The sequence below is a fragment of the Rhinolophus ferrumequinum genome, chromosome X (genome assembly GCF_004115265.2).
Source record: "Rhinolophus ferrumequinum isolate MPI-CBG mRhiFer1 chromosome X, mRhiFer1_v1.p, whole genome shotgun sequence".
NCBI lineage: Eukaryota > Metazoa > Chordata > Mammalia > Chiroptera > Rhinolophidae > Rhinolophus > Rhinolophus ferrumequinum.
Window position 1 is genome coordinate 93,146,010 of NC_046284.1, and position 22,389 is coordinate 93,168,398.

At 40.6% G+C, this 22,389-nt stretch overlaps 1 protein-coding gene across 1 annotated transcript; it reads right to left on the minus strand.

Annotated features, from left to right (window-relative positions):
- Positions 1 to 543: 543 nt before the first annotated feature.
- On the minus strand, positions 544 to 22,336 carry ATP6AP2 (ATPase H+ transporting accessory protein 2). Its single transcript, XM_033112826.1, has 9 exons — positions 22,135 to 22,336; positions 15,374 to 15,504; positions 13,542 to 13,673; positions 9,126 to 9,221; positions 8,834 to 8,971; positions 7,825 to 7,878; positions 6,761 to 6,910; positions 5,800 to 5,919; positions 544 to 1,615 (listed from the first exon to the last, which is right to left on the minus strand). Exons 1-9 carry the CDS (start codon positions 22,172 to 22,174, stop codon positions 1,421 to 1,423), a joined length of 1,056 nt encoding a protein of 351 aa, XP_032968717.1. The 5' UTR covers positions 22,175 to 22,336; the 3' UTR covers positions 544 to 1,420.
- Between the last annotated feature and the right edge of the window lie 53 nt (positions 22,337 to 22,389).

The following is a 22,389-nucleotide window of genomic DNA, read 5'->3' on the forward strand; positions in this document are numbered from 1 at the left end:
TTGTGCTGAGGGTTCTTGTGCTGAGTGGAGTGAGACAGAGAAAGACAAATGCCGTATGATTTCACTTACATGTGGAATCTAAAGAACAAAATAAATGAACAAACAAAAGAGACTCATAGAGAATGTTTTGATGGTTGCCAGATGGGAGCGGTTTTTTTGGGGGGGGGTGAAAAAGGGGAAGGGATACAGAAGTACAAATTGGTAATTACGAAGTAATCATGGGGATGGAAAGTATAGCATAAGGAATATATTGCAATAACTATGTGTGGTGTCAGATGGGGAACTAGATTTATCAGGGTGATCATTTCATAAGTCACATAAATGTCTAATCACTATGTGGTACACCTGAAACTAATATAATATTGTTTGTCAATTGTAATTGGAAAATTAAAAATTATTTTAAAAAATAACCAGAAAATCAACCAATTTTTTAAAAAGCATGAGACCAGTTGTATAACAAAACAGACAATTCTGATTAAATAAAACCCTGTTTAGTTATGGTTTTACAACATAAAATAGATTTAGTATTGAAATGACACAAACTTGGAATCATTAACTTTATTTGTGACTCTATAGACATTGGTCCACTTCCACATGAAAAGTAGGGAGCATCTACTTTCACTTAATATTCTACAGCATGATGTACCACAAACCATAGTAACTTACACAGGGGGGAAAGTTATTGAAATAAAAAGATTTTTATATCCATGCCCCAAATATTTGTTTTTGTGTGTATAGTTATGAGCATCTACAACTCCACAAAGCTAGTTTCTTCTTAGATCACTGTAGTCTTTTTACACTAGACCATTAGACCAATAGTCACACTAGACCATTTCAGATCACCCAACTTTCAGAACAGGTTAGAAAAGAGCTATCCTCTGTCAATCAGATGCAGTGCCAATCTAAGCGACTGTATATGCACATTCATATTTTAGGGCTGTTCTAAGTTAAAAACCTTTTGTTTCAGAGATATTTACAACAAATTAAGACATTTACAAATGGTTAATAGTACATAACAGCTCAAATATCATTTTAGCCTATCCTGTGTAGGAAATTAAGCATTCATATGTTTCTCTAATAAATTCAGTGCATTTTCCCAACATAAATAACACAAGCTATTCTAAATGTTTTACATTTATTTCAGTGCATTATTTTCAAATATTAAATGGAATGAAATTATATTAAATGGTTATATCATAATACTTGAGCATATTATGGAATCTACATCACACAAATCAATTACTGTCAATAGTATAATTTACTCTAAAACAACTTCACAGGCACACACAAAATAGAGAACAAACTTTACTTTTTTAAAAAAATTTAAAGTATACTATTTACTTTAAACTACACTAAAAGTTTTATTTTAACAAAACGGCCAATTTCCAAACCCCTTTTCTAAGTTAGGCATAAGGAAAATTCAATCCATTCGAATCTTCTGGTTTGTCATCCTATAAATGATGCTATCATATCCAGGATCCATGTTCCAAATATTGTAAGAGGTGATAATCACAGCCAAGGCCAAGGCGATCATTATCCAAAGTACCATGTTGAAAATCACTGGATACTCCAAATTATACTTATATGCAAGGTTATAGGGATTTGGTGGGTTCTTCTATAATGAAGAAAAGGAAGAAAATCAAGAGGGAAGAATTTTAAGGTAGGAAATCATTCCAATGTAGTAGCTATGATTCATTTATCTATAGCTATGATTCATTTATCTAACAGACACTTATTCATAAGTGGCATAAGAGCTTTTATTGGGAGGAATCGAGAAGGGCAGCCTTCATGGAGAAGATAATGGGTACTGCTGGTGAAGTATAAACCAGTTCAACTGCTTGACAGAATGTGGCAATACCAGTAAAGCTGAAGCTGTGTAGTGTGCATATCCTATGACCCAGGAGGTTCATACCGTAGGGGAAACTTCCGTATGTGTATCATGAGACATGGTCAAGGATATATGTACAACAGAACGGATCGCTGTGGCATATCCACACAATAGAACACATAGCTGTAAAATGACTGAGCTACAGATATGTTTATCAGTCTGCAGGACTCTTACAAAGAATACTGAGCAAAGAACACAAAAAATGCATATAGTGTGATTCCATTGATATAAAATTCAAGTAACATGCAAAACCAAACAACACTGTTTAGGGATAAATACTTTATGTAGTCCAACTGTAAAGAATAGCAAGCGAATGATTAACAATATTCAGGACAGCAATTATCTCTAGACAGTGAGAGTAGAGGGAGAAGACAGAGCTTCAGAGGAACAAGTATTCTCTTCATCTATATAGTGTTCAAATTCTTTTTACTCTTTAACTAGTATTACATGTTATACAGTCATGTGCTGCCTAATGACATTTCACTCGACAATGGACCGCATATACGGTGGTGGTCCCGTAAGACTGTAATGGTGCTGAAAAAAATCCTATTGCCTAGTGACCTCATGGCCGTCTTAACGTCAGAGCACAACACATTACAACAGCCTACAGTATCCAGTACAGTAACGTGCCGTACAGGCTTGCAGCCTAGGAGCAGCAGGCTGTACCATCCAGGTCTGTAGAGCGCACTCCATGACGTTCGCACAATGCCAAAACCACCTAATGACGCATTTCTCAGGACGCATCGTCGTCAAGTGGCGCATGAGTGTATTTATGTATGATCTACTTAAAATTGTTTTTTCTTTCATTTTAAAAAGGGAAACAGGCCAAGACATGGAAACAACCAAAATGTCCTTCGATATATGAATGGATAAAGAAGTTGTGGTATGTATACACAATGGAATACTATTCGGCGGTAAGAAAAGATGATATAGGAACATTTGTGACAACGTGGATGGATCTTGAGAGTATAATGCTAAGCGAAGTAAGTCAGACAGAAAAAGCAGAGAACCATATGATTTCACTGATATGTGGCATATAAACCAAAAACAACAAAAGAACAAGACAAACAAATGAGAAACAAGAACTCATCGACACAGACAATAGTTTAGTGGTTACCAGAGGGTAAGGGGGTGGGGGGTGGGAGATGAGGGTAAGGGGGATCAAATATATGGTGATGGAAGGAGAACTGACTCTGGGTGGTGAACACACAATGGGATTTATAGATGATGTCATACAGAATTGTACACCTGAAATCTATGTCATTTTACTAACAGTTGTCACCCCAATAAATTGAAAAAAAAAAAAAAGATTTGCCCCACTTGAAACTAATACAAAGTAAAAATAAGAAAGATTAAGAAAAAAAAAAAAAAAAAGGGAAACAAATGATGGCTCCGTTAACCCCATCTCTGTTTTGAAAAGCCATGTGCTGGGCCTTGGGGGAAGTGCAGCTGATTCCAGGCCGTGCAAAGGCATTGAGAAATGTAATCCTTTCTGGCAAAGGCAGTGTTTGAGAAACTTAGTTCATTCAAGTAAAAACAAGTAGGAAAATAGCAGGAGCTGAAGCTAGAGGCCGGGAAGCTATGGAGAACCTGGCCTTCAGTCTATGGGCAACAGGAAGCTATTGACCACGTTTCAATCAGGAAGTAACACGATCAGGTTTGTCTTAAGAAAACTTGGATGATCGTGTGCAGGAAGGATCTGGAAGGGCAGGCTGGAAAGCAGGGAGCTGAGTTAGTGAGGTGAGAGAAATGAGGGCAGCGAGTATGAAGAAGAGACTGTAACCCCACAGCCCCAGCGCCTGGCATGCTGCAGGCACTTCCTGTTTCCCTTTAAACTAAAGGAAGACAGTGATTTCAAGTGGAGAGGACAGCTACACAGACGTGTGTGTTTATATGCGGGGAGCTAAAGACACTCATGAAAGAGGACGTCCACTACTGCTTCAGAAAGTGGCAAGAACGATGGGTTAGAAGCGAGGGGAGTGTTTTGAGGGGGATTAATGGCAATGTGTCTTTCACTGTAACAAACTTTTTTACTTAAACATTCACTATGTTCTTTGATCACATCTCATACAATAATTTCAGAAATTTTCTAATAAACTCAACTTATCCATTAAAGCCGCTGATTCATAAATTCAACCTGACGCCCCTGAGAAGACCAACTAATTCAGCTCTGCAAAACTGGTCTGTCAAACTCCCAGAACAAGGGTACCTTCTCCGGATGGCTGCACTTCCCTCTGGAGTCACTTCACATAAACTACCAGCCCTAACACGGTCAATGGTGAAACAATCTACTATTAACATTTAAAAGTATCCTGTTAAATTCAAATCTGTATCTTGTTCTTTTTCCTCATTTGACTCCGTTTTAATTTCTTAAATCGGTTTAAATGATTATTTTATGTCCTGTACCCATATTCTATTACTTGAACTTCTTGGGGGTCTAATTCTACCATTTGATGCTTTAGCTACCACACGTGGTAGTTGGCTCCACCTGTGTTTTACAATGTTCTGAGCTCACATTTGGGGAGACTGTGGGGGTCCCCTCTCCACTATGGCTTGTGTGGAGGGTTGAGGGTTTTGGCTTGTGTGGAGCCAAAGAGGTTTTATGTTTACTTCTGGGCACCACAGGTCTTACCAGCCTGGGACCAGGGTTGGAGGATATGTGTTTAATTTCTTGGCCTGGGACTTGCAGGAAATACAAAATTGGGCCCCAAACCCACACAAAGGTGGTCCTGTGGTTAAGAATTTCCTGGGAGACATTCCCACCCCCAGTACCTACTGTGACTACACAGAGCCCACGCTGCCTGTCTCCCTTTGCTGGTGGGCAGGTTATTTTCTTACTGAGGGCACACTCCTTTCAGGGTCCCAGCTTTATATGGAGGTGTCAGTTCCAAATCCCTCACCACCACCACATTCAAGGACCAAAGACCTTGTTTCCAGTTATTTGATAACCCAAAGAGAAATGTCCCTAGGGCTGCCTTATTACTACAGTTTTCAAGTTCCTCAAGAATTTCCCTTACTTTCTAGAGAGATAAACTATGCACTCAAAAGGATATTTATTTTTATCCAGCATTTCTGGATGCTCTATAGTAGGAAAAATTTTCAGGTTGTCTAGCCTGACATGGTCCTTCCACTCCAATTGAGAACGAAACAATCTCAAACTAGTCATGCCTAGATTATCCTGAGCAGGCATTACCTTTGACAGTCTCATTCTAAGTCCCACACCGCAATCAGTAAACCTGGGCAGGGTGAGGGCTGCAAATGGATCCAAAGGGGAGTGTGTATAAATGATTGGGAATCTGCTCTAAGAGATGAGGCCAACTATAAATAATGTTCTTTGTTTGCCTCAAGATGTTTTAGGGTATCTACACTGCCGCTCTTGTGTATGTGCATGTGTACACACACACACACTCATGTTGAACCATGGTTAGCACCCTTGCTTATAATCCTCTAAATGCTTAAAATCAAAGAAAGATCCAGGCCAAAAAATTGTAGAAGTAAATCAAATGATAGAGTGCACACGGTGGAGTTTGGAAATTGAGGGGCTGTACGCAGAGACAGAGGAGCTCCGTCCTGGGAAAGCAGATCTGCAGGCCGCGAGAGCGCACCGCCCCGTCACATTCACGGCGGACGGCGGCTTGTAATACCAATATCTGAATTGCATTATCGGCTCCGACAGATTTGCTTTCATCCGAACTCGAAACTCTTGCATTACCTGATTGCAGCCCCACGGAGCGAGCATCACTGGCAAAACACACACACACCTACGTGACCAGGAAAGCTTGTTTTAACTGACACTGTTTTGCAGAGTCCCTGACTGCTCATTCATGCTGCCCATATGTGACATAGGACTCACTGGGTTTTTAAAAAGTTAATTTTCACAATTTTAAAGCAAGATCGACAAATGTGCTCACCTGGTCCTTTGCCTCGAGGATGGTCCTTGTTTTCCTCACCAGGGACGTGTCAAATGATCTGACCGTCACCAGCTCTACCACGGCGTTCCCACCATAAAGACTATACATGTCATCTGCAAACTGAAGGGACTGGCATTACTATGAATTGCAAATGCCTATTTATTGAAATTATTTGGAAAGCTTCTGTGCACCTACAAGAACGACCTACACTTCCCTGCTGACTCATGAACTACGCTGTCTTAAAATAGGCCAGTCTTAAAGGTTTTGATTAAAATACTCAGAAAACTGTTAAGCTTCAACATACATTGAAATGTTCAACATAGAATTACTCTCAGAAGAGCCTGGATTTGTTGGCATATAAATTGGGAGATGGGAAGTAGGAAAGGGAAACGGAACTTCCCAAGTAGTCTCTGGCTAATCACAAACATCTACAAAGATTTAACTGTAAGTCCTCACTGAAGAGTTGCAGGTCAGAACCTCAAAGACAGGAGAAAATCATCATTTATTACGTATCTGCTAAATGTCTGGTACTGTGCTAGGTGTTCCCCTTTGGTTATTTTATCGTGTTTAAGGGGGACAGAGTTTCAGTTATAGAAGATGAAAGTTCTAGCAATAGATGGTGGTGATAGCTGCACAAAAACATCAATGTACATAATGCCACAGAACTATACACTTAAAAATGGTTAAAATGTAAGTTTTATGTTATATATATTTTACCATGATAAAAAGAAAAAAAGTATTGTGCTGGAGTTATCCATCATTTCCTGTGCTGCCTCTGCCAGCACTAGACATGCCAACATCCGTCACTGGCCGACTTCATTCTTGGTCACTAAAATCACAGGTCCTCCAAAGCAGTGAGCAAGACTTCCATCAATAGTATTTCACTAAGTAGATTTTTCCATTAAGAGGCTAAAAGTGAAATGGTCATACTCTAACCTTTCATAACCCATTGATAATTTACCTTTTGCAGAACATCAACAAGGATCTTAGAAGCATCTCTGAGTTGTTCAGAGTCTTCCCCATAATGTTTTCCAATTTCATCCAAACCCGCCAGCTCCAGTGAATATAAATCAGGAGAATGATCCTTGGCTAGATGCTTATGTCGAGACAACTTAAGAGAACAAACAAAAGGAAGTAAACCATGTCAAACGCAGCTGGCTGAAGTATGATGCCTCAGTAAAGTAGGATGAGCAGAGCCACACCAGTGCGCCACAATACACAAATAGTCTACAAATGGTGGCAAATGCAAGTTTCCAATACAACAAATGCAATATCGATTTCATTTTTAAGAGCCCTGATAGGACTCCCTGAATATTTACTAAAAGCTTTTTAAAAAATTCCTTAGTTTAAAAACTTCAGATAAAGGCCAGGGTAAGAAAGAACAGATGGTTGGACCAGTCTGATCGCAGGAGAACATGAGCCATTGCTGCTCAGAGAGCAGACCCCTTCCACACGCCCCCCTGGAGCACTTCGCCTTTCCCCAGCACTGCGCTACCAGACTTCCAAACCAACCCCACTGAAAAAGTTGGGAAACAACTTTAGTAGAGAGCAAACTGGTAAGCTTTTCTATTTCAGTCACAGGAGGATTTTTTAAAAAAAATAATTCACCAGAAAAAAAAAACCCACAAAAAAACCCTTCAGGCAGATTTATTCCCTTCCTGACTTGGTCAATAGCATTATTAGTTCAAACTGTTATTTCTATTTTAGATATAGGAGTTAAGTCTTAATGTCTGATAGGAAATGAACAGCCAAGTTGGGGCTACAGCTAGGGTGGCCCACCCAAGGCCTGAATTCTTGGAGGATATACTTACTGTTTCCTAAGAGTAGAAATGCAAAGTAATTTCTACTTCAAATGAGTTCAAAATTCCCAACACCATCACTAATTCCTGAACTTTCATGGGATCATAAATCTAGGGCATACCTGATCAAACTTTTCAGTTGGTTTCACTATCATTCAAAGATTCTCTAGAAATGTCTTCTGGAACCAAAATAAATAGAACTGAAAAATTAGAGCAGCCTACTTACCAAACTTGAAATATCATGTAGAACTTGCAGTTCAGAAAGAAAGAGCAGATCAACCTGCAGAGAGTGGAAAGAAACGAGCATTACTTTATATATGCACCAGAGATCTGTATCTGCCATGTATCAAGTAAGGCAAAGGTATTACAAATGTTAAGCACGTAAGTGAAGTTATGCCACAACTGTCCTCCACTTGGTAGGTTCATTTCAATTGGAAATGCATATAAAACATTCTTTCCTAAAAGGTGATGGTCATTCCCCAGCAGTGACTACCACTCAACAGCCACATTCCCGGTAAGGCTATGATAAAACATCCAAACTCTACAGTGGTTTTTCCTCAGGGCATCAGAATATTCTAGCACACTGCAGTGAGCTTGTCAATGGCCTAGTTTGCTCACATCCCTTGAACATGTTCCACATCGGAGAATAAAAGACAGTGGTCCTAGACAACCATAGTAGGTAGAAGGGAGGGTGCCAGAAAGGTGGCATGCCATGTGGTTAAGAGGGTGCATGAGTAAGGTGGTGAAGATGCCAGAGTCAAAAGTAAGGGTGGCTTCCTCCACTGTACTGTCAAAGATGAACGAGAAAAATGAGGCAACACATCAGAAGTGGCGGTGAACGACAGCTCCCACACCATTATTAGGTTGGTGCAAAAGTAACTGCGTTTTAAATGGTTAAATTGCAAAAACTGCATTTACTTTTGCACCAATGTAATAGATCAACACAGCTCCACCAGCCACTAAATAAATGCTGTGATTTCTGGTTTGTCCTGATTAACTGGTGGCAACGCTCATGTCAGGATGTAATATTATCTACACTACTATAGCTCAACTCACAGAGAGTCAATTCATTCAAGAGACTCACAGGAAAATTACACTAAGGGAAAAAAGAATCTACTCCAGGAATAAAGCTGTAAAACTTGTCATCTTCTAAAACACAAGTTTGCTCTAAAGTCAGGAACACAAGAAATGGGAAACTAGTAATATTAATGTATTCATTCAATAACTGTACTTACTTCATTGTTCCTACTCAGAGAATTGAGGGGAAGAGAACTGAGCACAGAGTTTTCTTGAAATAGGCGATTGCGGAGCTGTCGTAACGTTACTGAAAGATCTTCAAAAACTGAGTTTGCCTTCCCCACCATATACACTCTCTGCAAGAAGAATCCAAAATTATAAGTTATGTTCTACAGATTAATTCCAATATACAGAGGTCTGACAGCATTTTTCATATAACTGGTTTTAAATTTTCATTAAATAATGAAAGCTTATTTTCAAAGCATCTTAAATAAAAACTGTATCACTTACTTCCTCACTGGGAGCCAACTGCAAAACCACAGGAGTTTCTTCAGAAAATAAGGAGTGAATGGAATTTGCAACGCTGTCAAGACTAAAAGGAACTGCCTAAAATTTAAGAGTAAGACCTTAGTTATTACCTGAACCAAGTGGGAAGAAAAATCATTCAGATAGTATTTAAAAAGGAGCCTTAAAAAAAAAAAAAAAGGCACCAGCATTTTCTATAGACATTCAAAAGACCCAAATCATATCCAAACACAAAGAGCCCTCTTGAGGGCACAGAAGATGAAACAGCCTCCTAGCAGTCCAACTGAGTGTGAGTCTCCCAACGTGCCTACCTAGGAAATAAGTCGCAAACATGAAGGACACAATACTACCTTGCACAAGCCATCATTTTCTGGTGGTCATTCGTGCATTTTAAGCAGCAGTACATTTGGTTTCAATATTAAACATGCCACAATGAATGGACATTCTACAATAAAGTATTAACTTGCATGTAAGAGGTCAGAAGAATTTGAAAAATTAAATTTAACTGAAACAGATCTCAGTTTTCATTTTAAAATTTAAAAATGTCTAATAAGATTTAGGGTTTGTCTTCAAATAGGCTGAAGACTCTTAGACACGGCATAAAATACGTCACAGAATTTTGAAGCCTTTATCTTAGGACCACATGATATTACTAAACTGAAATTACCGATTGTGCTAAATCTATTTTTTTCCTGGAATCTTTTTATTCAAGTGTAACATACAAATCTTGGCGTAACAGCTCAAGGAATGTGGACAAATGGAGACACTCATATAAGCCATCCAGACCAAGACAGAATATTATCAGAACCCTAGAAATCACCCCATCCACTCCCTCTACCCCTAAGGTAACCAAAATTCTGATTTCTATCCCCATTGATCTGTTTTTGCCCCACATTATTTTTAACAATAAATTATGGTAATTTTTCTCCTCAAAAATTATTTTATTCTCAATATTGTATTAAAATAAGCAGTATAGTAATGGTTGTAACAGAGATTTCTTAGAGATTTTTTCCCCCCAGTAATTCCCTTTACTATTAAAAGGTTCATGTTTATAAGTAGCAATTAATGCTAACATGGTACAGGCAGAAATTAATGTGATTATATAAATCTTACTGATGAAATACCACCATCAAAATTAAAGTTTCTCAATTTCATGATACTATGAAATTAAACCAATTTCCTTCTCTTACTCAAAATGCATATTAACTCTTCCCAAAATTCTCTTAAAATGAGTTAATGAGTGAAGAAGGGGAAAGAGCTCAAACTTGCAAAATAATATACAATCAGTATCATATGAAAAAACAAACCTGTCACCAGCTTCCTGAGTCAGCCACAAGACTCCGTTTGCAATTATACAGTTCACCTCCTCAGGCTTTGGAGGGAATAGGAGAACATGTAACACAAACTCTCCAGCCTCATTTCAGCTAGTGAAATGGCACTCATTGCAGGCAAGTTGAAGATTAAAGGTAACACTTCCCTAGCAATCAAACTGGAGAAGCGACTGAGTCAGATGAGCACCAAACTATAATACGAAGGAAAAGAAAAAAATTCTATAGACCGCTAAGCTCAAAAACGAAAAAGCTCAGCTGCTTAAAATCTAGTGATTGGTTTTTTTCCCACTGTATTATAAGGATACGCATTGTTTGTCCTGGAGAAAATGGAATTTCTGTATCTGTGTGACTTGAAATTATAATGAAAACAGCTAGCTAATCAAACAGAAGCTTCACTAAGTGGAATTCTAAGACATTCTATTTTTTTTATATTTTGGGTTTTTTGCCCTCTGAGCCTTTTATCTCACTTACCACCTACTGCCAGGAAAAGTATTAGGAGCAGTCAATCAGAGTCAAGCTATAACAACATGAGCCCTTTTCACAGCTTCTACTCAGGTAAAATGAGGCTAGTCTGTTTTAAAATGTTTAGTTTTGGATTGTATGCTAATGAAAATCTTAACATTTTGGAATTTTATATTCTTATTTTAAAGGTAACTTCGACAGTGATTTTCACAGAAATCACACAATCACATACTTAATAATCCTTGTGAAAATTTTAAAAAATAATTTTTTTAAACCTGTCTTGCTCCTTTCCTTCCATTTATTCTGAATTCTTCTGGTTTCTTCAGTTCATAAATTTCCACCTTTTAAATTATCTAACATGTACACTAAAGGCTATAAATTTCCGTTTTCTTACCACTTTAGCTACACCCCACAATTTTTTTAATATATATATATATAGTACATTCATTGATATTCAGGTCCAAATCATTTTGAAACTTCCACTGTGATTTTCTCCTCAACCCATTAATTACTTAGGAGTGCATCGATTTCAAATATCTTTCCGAAAAATTTTTTCAAGAGTTACATAGAAAAAAAGTTAATATATACACATGGTTTAAGGAGACAAATAGTTCTATAAGACTTTTTATACCTGAAACTAATAAAAAAAAGGCTTTTTTATAAAAAAGTAAGTTTGTCCCTCCTCTCAATTCCTGGTCCTCACTTTCAAATCCTTTGTTTCCTTTTCCTTTTACCACCATCTCTATGGTTATATTACTAAATCTTGATTTTTCAATTTTAGGCATTATCTATGTATCTCCAATTATAGAAAACGAGGATTTAGCTCTCCCACAGCTCCATACACGCACTCCACTTCTCTATCCACCCTCCCAACAGTTGTCATAATTTTCACCAGATCAATATTATTTCTATATTATGACTATGTAAACAGTATTCTCAGCCTTGCCTTATACTATACAAATTACTGCTTTTCTGTTCTTGCTTTTCTAGTCTTTTAATGGCAACAGATAAGAAATCTGCTATCATTCTACTCTCATTCCTTTGTAATGACAAATGTCTTTTCTCTAAAAGCTTTTAAGATTTTCAGTGTCCTTGATGGTTCTTTAATTTCAATATGGCTAGGTGTTGATTTGGCCATAGCCTATAGGGTGTTCAGTGTGCTTTAAACCTGAAAGAAAAGTCCTTTTTTTTTTTTTTTTAACCATTTCCTAACACACTGTTAAGCTATTGTTTCTTATTGTTTTCAGATTTAACTGCATGGTTGTCAGAGACGGTGGTTTATATGATATTGATTGTATATTATTTGTTGAGATATACCTTGTGGCCTAGTACATGGTCATTTTTTGTAAGCATGTCATGTGTGCTTGGAAATAATCTATACTAGATCACAGGAAAGTTTGAAAAAAATCCCCCAAAAATCAGCATCATACAGACCACAGTTTTACAATGCAATGAAATTAGAAATTGAAAAATTAAAAGATTTTAAAAGAACCCACACTTTTAACACCTCTAAATAACTCACGGGTTAAAGAAATCACAATATAAATTATGAAATATTTACGAGGGAATATCAATGAAAGCACCATATATCAAAATGCCTCAGTTTCTATCCCTTCCTTTAACTCTCACAATTTATTTATTTATTTATTTTTCCCCCCACAATTTTAACGTATGTATTTTCAAATCTCTTTGAGACTAGTCTGTTACCTGTAGTTCTAGGGGGCATGAATTGTTTGATGCACCTGCCGACTCTTGTGGCAGTTTTTCCTCCAAGTGCTTTGTAAATTTGACTCATCTTCAGTTTTCTTACCAAAGGAACCCTGGGCTGTGGAGGTATCCATATGGGGTGGGTCGCGTAAACTTGGAGCACAGCACAAGCCTGTAGTTCCGATTCCTCTAGGGGAAACTAAGGGTCCCACAGCCAACGGTGCAGCCAGCTCCTCTCTGGTAACCCTGGGGCAGCTGGCGTTTTACTAGTCCTCCTTTCAAGAATAAGACAGCATTCTGCAGACCCTGGCTTTCTGCAGGGAACACAATTCCAGCTTCTGTTCCTGCTTACCACTGTGGCTTTTGAGTTCTCTATTCAAATCTGGCCCTTGTGTATATCCCTTCTTTGCCTTTGTTGAGTTATGCATATAAAAATGTTTTGCTGACTGCTATCCGCGTGCAGGGAAGGGGGGCCTCTCACAGTCACTCTGTCAGCCTTATTGCTTGAAGGGCTAGTGAAGCAGTAAGTGAGCCAGCCAGACAGCCTTCAGTCTTCTTCTTCCACAAAAATGACATAAAATTCTGAAGGGAAAGTAAGAATATAATGCCCAGGAAAGTGTCAGCTGAATACACTCTCAACTGGTTTCTCTTTATCGATCCTCTGACTATTCTGAAAGTGGGGCAATTTCTCCACCTCTTACCTTAGAAAGTACTCCCATCCGTAGGAAATGGACAAGTCTCAATAAATTGACAACTACATTTTTTTTTAATTGTTTTACTTATCAATCAGTGCATCAAAAAAAAAATACAGGAGAAGTGTGCTTAGAACATAATTCACAATGACAGCTGACAAAACAAAATTTAAAATGCACCCCTTCAATTTCTTATAATAAATACTCACATTCTCCAAAGGGTATGAAATGACACTGCCTGGGGGCAGAGCGAGCTTGTCCACTCCCTTCACCATTACCATAATGGTAGCCCGAGGACGATGGAACAGGTTACCCACCGCAAGTCCTGGCCAAGAAAGGTCCTAAATATGGAAAAACAGGAAATGGTGCTGAATTATCAATTCAGGAACTCATACCCCAAGAACACCTAATATAGCAGAGTTAAGGAGTTCTGGGATGACACTGGCAATGAAAATTCACAGGGAGAGCAAATGTTTTACTTAAGGCCGTAGTTGCAATCTCCTCATCAAGGATGCAGATTTCTACCTTCTTCTTTTTCTTAAGCTTCTACAGATTTGAATAACAAAGCTTAATAGTAAGTCATCGCATACCTTTGATGGAAAAAAGCAGGCAAGTAAACATAAAATATAGGAACTTTTCAAATCCCAGATTACCAACACTCTCGTCTTCTTGTACCCGGGACACCTTCTCCCCCATCGTTTGCCCTGATTTACAGCGTCACTTTTCTCTCTCAGTGACATGGCAAGACTGTCACTAAAACCTTCTCTTTACACTAAGCTCTTTATAACTAAAACAAAATTCCTGCTGAAAGTAACTCATATTAGTTTACTAATAATTATTTCTAAAGGTTATTTTAACAGCCATTTGCAGTTAAATTGAAGTCTGTAAAGAACGAAGCACAAATTTCCTCCTTAAATGTAAAGAACCAGTCATGTTCACGCCAGGAGCTCAGGGGCTCCTCCAATCGGCCCAACAGAGACAGTTCCCCGGCACTGCTTCTGGTTTCAAGGGCATCAGGACCTCGGAGGAAAATTCCTTGGAGTGACTGATATCTAGAGACCATATCAAAAGCACCAAATTTGTAAAACGGGAGGAGATAATGATAGGAAGACAGAGCAAACTGCATCCCCCTTCTTCTAACCTTTAGCTTTAGCGCTCCCACATACTGACTGGATCTAGCCTTCTTCTGCTCCGTCACATAAGCAGCCAGTTAACTACCGTACAACAGGTTACAGCTTAACTGCAGGAAACCAAGGTGCTAGGCGATCCCATAGCTACTGACCACACTATCTTCCTAAACTCAGGCAAGATGCATATACATTTTCTCATTTACAACAAATTGTAATGGACTGAACGTTTGTGTGTCCCCCCTCCCAATTCATACGTTGCAATCCTAACCCCCAATGTGATGGTATTAGGAGATGGGGGTCCTAGGAAGGTCATTAGGTCCCGAGGATGGACTCCTCACGAATGGGGTCAGTGCCTTTATAAAAGGGATTCTAGAGAGCTCTTGCCCTCTCTCCACCAGTGAGCACACGAGAAGTTGACAGTGTGTAACCCGGAAGAGGGCCCTCACTAGAACCCGCCCAAGCTGGCACCCTGATTTCAGACTGCCAGTCTCCAGAATGGTGAGAAATACATGTCTGTTGTGTATAAGCCACCCAGTCTATGGTACTTTGTAATAGCAGCCTGAACTAAGACACAAATCTAGCATGTGTAAATGAAAAAAAAAAACACGCCAAAATTATACATCCTATTAAAAAAGGACAAATGCATTCTCTTATATACAAAGGACTTCACTACTATAAATAAACTATTACACGGTTAATGATTTATAAGGATTTGGTTTCATAGCCAAGCTTGAAGCACTTATCCAAAATCTCCCAACTACAAATGAGCATTTTTTACTTTTGTAATCTGTACCAGATACACCTGTACCAGATATACCTAGTTTGCTTGTTGCTTTCTTGGGCTATTAGCAGAAATCATCACAACTACTTTCAGAAGCAGCCCCAAATATTATTTTCAAAAATATACGTACTTCTTTCACAGAGAAGCCCATGGATAATGCAGCCACGTCTGGGATTCGCTCTCCTGGTATAGGCCAATTTCCATCCCGGAAAACAACAGACCCTGGTGATCTTAATACACTAAACTCGTTCCCCAAAACACCTGAGAAGAAAACAGATTAGTAAGTAAATGATCAGCATCAAAAATCTTTTGCATCCACGTTGAAAATTATGAACTACAATGTTTCCCGATTCCCACTGATTAGCATACTAAATTATGATTGGACAAAACGCTGAATCCTAAATACACATCAATGAATTCTTTTTCAAGGTACCACTCTTCAAGAATTTAAGTCCATACCTTCTGCTGTAACAAAGGTATAACCATGAAACAGAATTCTCCCAATGATCTAGTTGCCTTCCTACGAAAGGCCCTTAAACAGAGGCATGTGGCAATTTGTCAAGAATTAGAAATCAGTGGCATTTCTCCAGAATTTAAAAACCAAAACCCTGTCAGACTATAAAAAGGAAGAAATTTAAACTCTCTAAATTATTTCTGCCATCGACCCTCTCTTCAAAATACAAATTCATAAAATTCCTAGTATTTCACTTCAAAACTTTAGCAGGTTAGTGTACAACGTGTGATCAAACAATATGGTGAATGTTTAAATTAAAAAAAATGTATTACAGTAAAAGACTGTAATACAATGATGCCCTGAATCATTTTCACTTTAGGGAAGAGCCAGAAGTCACACGGTGTGAGATCCAGTGAATGAGGAGGATGAGGACACACTGTAATGTTTTTATTTGACAGAAATTGCTGTACCAGAAGCGATGTGTGACAGGGAGTGTTGTCATGATGGAGGATGATTTACAGCACAATTTAAAACACACCTTATCTCAACTGTAGCTCCACCCAACTGATTGCACTGAACAAGCTGAAACTTGTCACACACTGTTACTAAGGTTCGATGTGCCACTTCCCATATTGAAAATCCCTGCCTTTCTATTGGATGGCACTCGGCAGCAGCACTCACTGTATTTTGTGATCACAAAGGAAAAGCTCCGTGTCAGACATCGCTTCTTGTACGGCAATTTCTGTCGAAAACACTATGATGTGTCCTCATCCACCTTATTTACAAGATCTAGCATTATGCAACTTCTGGCTCGTCCCCAAAATAAAAATGACCATGAAAGGTAAATGTTTTGAATCGATTCAGGACATCGAGGCAGCCACGACAGCACAACTGAAGACACTCATGAAAGAGGACTTCCAGAACTGCTTCAGAAAGTGGCAAGAATGATGGGATAAGTGTGTTCGAAGCGAGGGGGAGTATTTTGAGGGGGATTAATGGCAATGTGTCTTTTACTATAATAAATCTTTTTTTTTAAAACTTCACCGGATTTTTTAATCACACCTTGTATCTTAGGGTTGATCATATCTTTCCTTAAATCCCACAAGCAAACCTAGGGACATGAGGACTGTCAACCGGATACATGTTACCAGTCAGAATACAAAACATTTCAGACTTTAGAAACGAAATCCAGGAAATGGTATTTCCAATGGACATATCAAGAGGGTAAGAAAAGGTATTCTGTAATAATAAAGTCTACTAGTCTAGGGGCATGGGGCCTGGGATTAAAAAGTGAAGGATGAGAATAAGGGGACTATTTTATGGGCCCTCCAAGGCTATGGATGAGCTATCTGGCCTCTTCACCCATCATGTGTTAACCCAATGATGTCTACACGAGGACAACCAACTAATGGAAACTTTCCGGGTTCCTATGGAAAGATAAGCTCCAAGTCAAAACAAATCTTGTTCATGCCTAGTATGGGAAATTAGACTTTAATAAAGCATCACTGTTATTCTCCTGACCTAAGGAAAGTACCACTTACTGAGTATGGGAATAAAGTTAGAAGCAACAGTAAATGTTTTGGTGTTGCAGTATTGACAGTAAATAAAAGGCCTCAGGATGGTGCTGATACAACATGAAGAGTTATGAGTTTCAATTCAGCACAGCCACCAGAGCAGGAATTTCCACATTGTTCTAGCTGAAGGCAGACCAAAAAAAATTAGCAGAATGGAATGGCCGTTTGTAACTGATAGACGTCTTGGCTCACTAAAGTAGTAGTTATTGCAAACTCTGAGGAAAACGGGGTGGCAAGAGACACATACTTCCCAAGTATCATACACATTTAAAGAACCATATGTGGATCTGGAGACAGCCCTGTTTTGAGACATGGCCCTGCTCACTCAACCCCAGCAAAGTTATACTAAATTACTTTGCCCCCAACTTTATAGTTCGATTCCACTTCCGTGCCTGCACAAGTCCTTCAGGAGTCTAGAGCTTTAGAAAAGCTTACAGACGTGGACTCCTATACCAAGAAACTGCTGCTTAATGCAGGTGTTCCTGGCAGACAGTCACCCATCCTTTACCTGAACGGGGACACCAGCAAAGGGGGACACCACCTCAACTTACGAACACTACGTTTGCCAGCAATCATCTCCACTGTCCAAACACTGTAGTCCTTTGAACAAAGTTTCCCCTTGTAGTGAACTGAAATGGGCTTCCTTATTTTTTTCAACTTCCTGTTTTATCACTCCTGACTCAGTCTCACCAGATAACCTGCTTCAAGAGAAAACAGAGGAATTCCTCCAGCTACCTGCTTCCTCTCCCCACCACAATTATCTATCTGCACCACCCCTAGCCTTATCGCCTCTCCCTCCAGATGTTGGCAGAGGTGCCCCTCCTCCAGTCTAAAACAATCCCCTGGCTCGGCCTTCTTAGGGACATTCATTCATTCACCTATTAAATTATGCATTTAATGCTTACCAAGCCACTGTTCTGGGACAGACAACGTTATCAAGAATTAGGTGCCTACATGGTTGTAGGCATACAAAGCTAGCCCTGCAGAACATAAGCTCCGAGAGGGCAGGGATTTCACTTTGTCTTGTTCACATAAGACACAAGCCCTGGGATGTCGCAGGGCTGGAGAGCAATCAGTGACACACTGGTACTCAATAAATACTTGTCGACCTAATGAATGAATGAAGCCACACCTTGTACTAACAATTTTCCACTCAACTGGCTCTTTCACTTCAGCATAAAAATACGGTTAGGGTGCTCCCATTCTAAACGTATCGCCACAGAAAACCTTCTTTGGTCCTCCCAACCTCCACCAGCCTCTGCTTCCCTTCTTAAGAAGACTCCTGGCTGAGCAGTCGGCCACATTTGCTTCTCTACATCTTCATCTCACATTTACCACCTACCTCGTAGCTTCTGACCCCACCAGGCCATTGAAACGACCCACCAAATCCAAAAGACAATTTTCAGCCCTTACCTTACTTACCCTCCCAAAGCGTCTGATACTGGCAACTCCCTCCTTGAAAACCTCCTGCCTTGGCCTTCCTGAGGCCAGCCCTCTGGTTTTCCTTCTAATCCCCTTGGCTGCTTCTCCTCAGTTTCTTTCCCCTCCCGTCCTGGAAATCCGTGATGTCCCGACTTTTTAGATTTCAACTCTTTCAGTACAAAATTTGAAAGTAGTCCCACTATACATATAGTTATTTATAAAGTATACACTTGTACGAGTATACTTGTATACACTTGTAGTATAATCGATTATATATTCGTGATATATTACAAAGCACACAAAATAGACAGTTTTAAAAAGGATGAGATACCTGTGTAGTATTCTTCCCAATTTAATCATGAGAAAATATCAGACAAACCCAAATTGAGGAACATTACCATACAAAAAAAAAAAAAAAGAGAGAGATTAAAAAATAGATAGAGGGGGGTGGGGGGTGGGAGATGAGGGTAAGGGGGATCAAATATATGGTGATGGAAGGAGAACTGACTCCGGGTGGTGAACACACAATGGAATTTATAGATGATGTGATACAGAATTGTACACCTGAAATCTATGTAATTTTATTAACAATTGTCACCCCAATAAATTAAAAAAAAAAAAAAAAAAGATAGACATGGAGGTTCTAACGCCTTCTTCCGCAGCCCAGCAGACCACCTAGCACACGCCACACTACGGCCACCTAAGGGCTCGATCCCTGGGCCGCACTGCTTTCCTTGCCTACGACTCTCTCCCTGGCTGGGCCCACCTACTCCTAAGGCTGCAAACACCAAAAACACACTGATGGCTCCGAGATTTTTATTTTCAGCCTAGATTTCCCTTGAGCCTTAGACCTATATGCCCAACAGTCGGCTGGGCCTTTCCTTTAAGTCCCATGTGTCCTTCAAACTCAACAGGTTCAGAACTAAACTCACCATCTTTCCACACGCTCCTCCTGTATTCTCTCTCTCAAAGGACAACACCACCCTCCACCCAGCGGCTCGAATTGGTCCTTGTCTTTAAATCCTTCCTCAGCAGCACAGCTCATCAACAAGTGAATTCTGTTGATCTTTTTTTTCTAATTATCACACAGATTCTTTCCCCTCCGCATCCAGGGCACACTCTTCAGGCCCTCGCCAGGCTTGCTGGACCTACTACCTTATGACATGTCCTGCTACTCTTTGATCCAGCCTTCCTCTCATCTTTTCAAAATACAGTTCTGTTCATCCTTCAGCGTAACCACCTTTACTCGTTGCCCAGAGCCTTTGAGACAAAATCCAAAACATAACAGCCAAGGCACCCCACCAACCCTACTTCTGGATCTCCCAACTTAACCCCTATACATTCTGGCCCCACCAAACTCTTTGTTCTTTGCTCTCTTATCTCTGTGCTTTTACACATGCTGTTCTGTCTAAAACGCCTTTTCTTCCCACCCTACCCTTTCACATTTGTCCCGTGAGGCACCCTCATCCCTGGGGGAAATTTCTCACAGCCTCTCCAGTCTGGGCTAGAGGCTAAGTCCGCCGCCCTTTGGGAGCTCCCACCATACTATGCAGTGATCTCTGAATGATGGATGGAATCAATAAGTGAAAAAATAAATAGGTCCTACCTTTCACCTCCGAGGCATCAGTGCCCAAATTGAATCCCTCTTCAACAAGATATCCCTTCGAATTCCATGTCTTTGCCCTTGGCCTTTCCTCCCCAGGCTAAACAATTTTTTCAAATACTCCTCATGGCATGGTATTCATAACCTTAGTTCCCTTCCTCTAATCTCTCTCTGGTTTGGTGACACCATTTTAAAGGACTTAACATCTTTTTCTCAAATAGAGAAGTCCATTAAAGATGTTTTCCATGAAATCACTTTTAGTCATCATGGAAAATAGTACTGTAATCTCAGCTGACGAGACCAAGCAATGCAGAGCTGACAGGATCAGATTCTTGGTCTTAACAAACTGGACTACTATTCTAGTTAGGAAAGCATGTTCAAACCATGTACCAAACCACAAACAAAAACCCCTTCACCTCACTGAATCAAAATAATATCACTCATAACACGAAACATGGAATTTCAGCAGATGTTCAGTTAAATCACAGTATCAAAGGGAAGATTTTTAAATTTCAAAAGCTGAATTTAAAATATTAAAAAATTCCCCCAAAGTAACTTCCTAGATCAGAATGACTTTCCAGAGACAAAAACAGAAGGAACACAGAACCCGAAAATTTGGGGGGCATAAAAAAAAGTGTAAATATCATCAACACATAACACGGGCACCCCAGGGCTGGAGAAGACCTGCAGATTTCAGTGTCAGTGGTCTACACCTTGCAGAATTAAACCACCAGTCCAAAAGTGGGACATCCGAGCACCTCACACAGCAGAGGCACAGGCCTCCTATAGATTTTTAACCTATAGGTTTTAAACCAACACACTGGGGAAAAGCCCCATTCCTCCAAATTGTTTTCAACTTGGCTTCTTGTTGGCCACTCTCTGCGCCCACGGCCCAGCCCCCAACGTTCCCACATTCTCACAGAGAAAGGAGTAGCACTTCCACCATACGTCAAACAACATATTTAATAGAAAAGGCCCATGCTTTGGAGCCAGTTGATCTGGGTTCAACTCCAGCTTTGCTGCTTACTACTCGTGTGGTGTTAGGAAATTTAGTTAGGCTTGATCACTCTGTAGAAAGAGGATGATATCCTCTACTAAGGACTGCTGTAAAATTAAATGAATTGCATGATACACAGGAAGAGGTCAACAATTAGGTGACTTGCACTCCCCTTGCTGAATGCTAGGGAACCTAGGTTCCACTCAGAAAGCTACCATTATTTGACATGTGACCCTAAGGACATGACTCACGTCTTAGTTTCCAAATCCTTAAAAATGGGAAACTACGACAAACTACTGAGAGGTACTTTGAATTCGCCTTCAGAAATAATCTTACGATTACTCCACCTCCAACTTTTGTATCCTGAAACACAGAAGGAGGGGAGGGGATTTCACCAATCACTGATGACAACAGCTAGAAACGAAGACACCCGAAAAATGCAAAGACATGCAGCAGCTGACGGCAGCTAAGAAATCGGCCTTCCCTTCTTCGCAGAGGGCTGCGGTTCTACAGATAATTGAGAAATGCATTCCCGTCCTCCGAAGCGCCTCTCGAGCCGGAAGAGGCCGGGCTGACCAGAGGCTGGAGGCAAGACGGGCGGACGCACCTTCCACGAAGAGGCGGAGGGTGGAGCCGACCCAGGTGCCCCCCACGCAGCCCAGCTCCGCCCGGCCCCGCCAGGCCCCGCCGCCACGGGCCGGTCGGGGAAAGGCCACGGGGGAGGCGACGAGGCTGCCGCCGCTTGACCGCACTGCGGCACCCGCCCCGCTGCCGCCCCCGACCCCGAGCCCTGCAGCCCAGGGCCTCCCGGAGCGCGCCCCGCCCGTCCCCGGGTCCTCACCCGCCACCAACAAGGACAGCAGCACGACGAGCACAGCCATGGTTCCGCGGCGGCAGCAGCAGTGCAGGGCAACACCGAACGGGCCCACAAGACACGAGCGACCACCGCAGCACCAGGGGGTGACGCGCTTTGGCTCGTCCCGACTCCCTGAGACCGCCCCGTCGTCGCCTCCGCTGGGACAGCTGCCGCCTTCTACACCAATCGCCAGCTACGCCGCGGCCGGCGGGAGAGGCGTAGCCAGGGCAACGTCAGCCT

Coding starts and splice junctions, on each gene's coding strand:
- ATP6AP2 (XM_033112826.1), bottom strand. CDS start 22,174: ATGGCTGTGCTCGTCGTGCTGCTGTCCTTGTTGGTGGCGG. Junction 8,972..9,125: donor AGTTGGCTCCCAGTGAGGAA/GTAAGTGATACA, acceptor TTCTTCTTGCAG/AGAGTGTATATGGTGGGGAA. Junction 7,879..8,833: donor CTCTGAGTAGGAACAATGAA/GTAAGTACAGTT, acceptor CACTCTCTGCAG/GTTGATCTGCTCTTTCTTTC.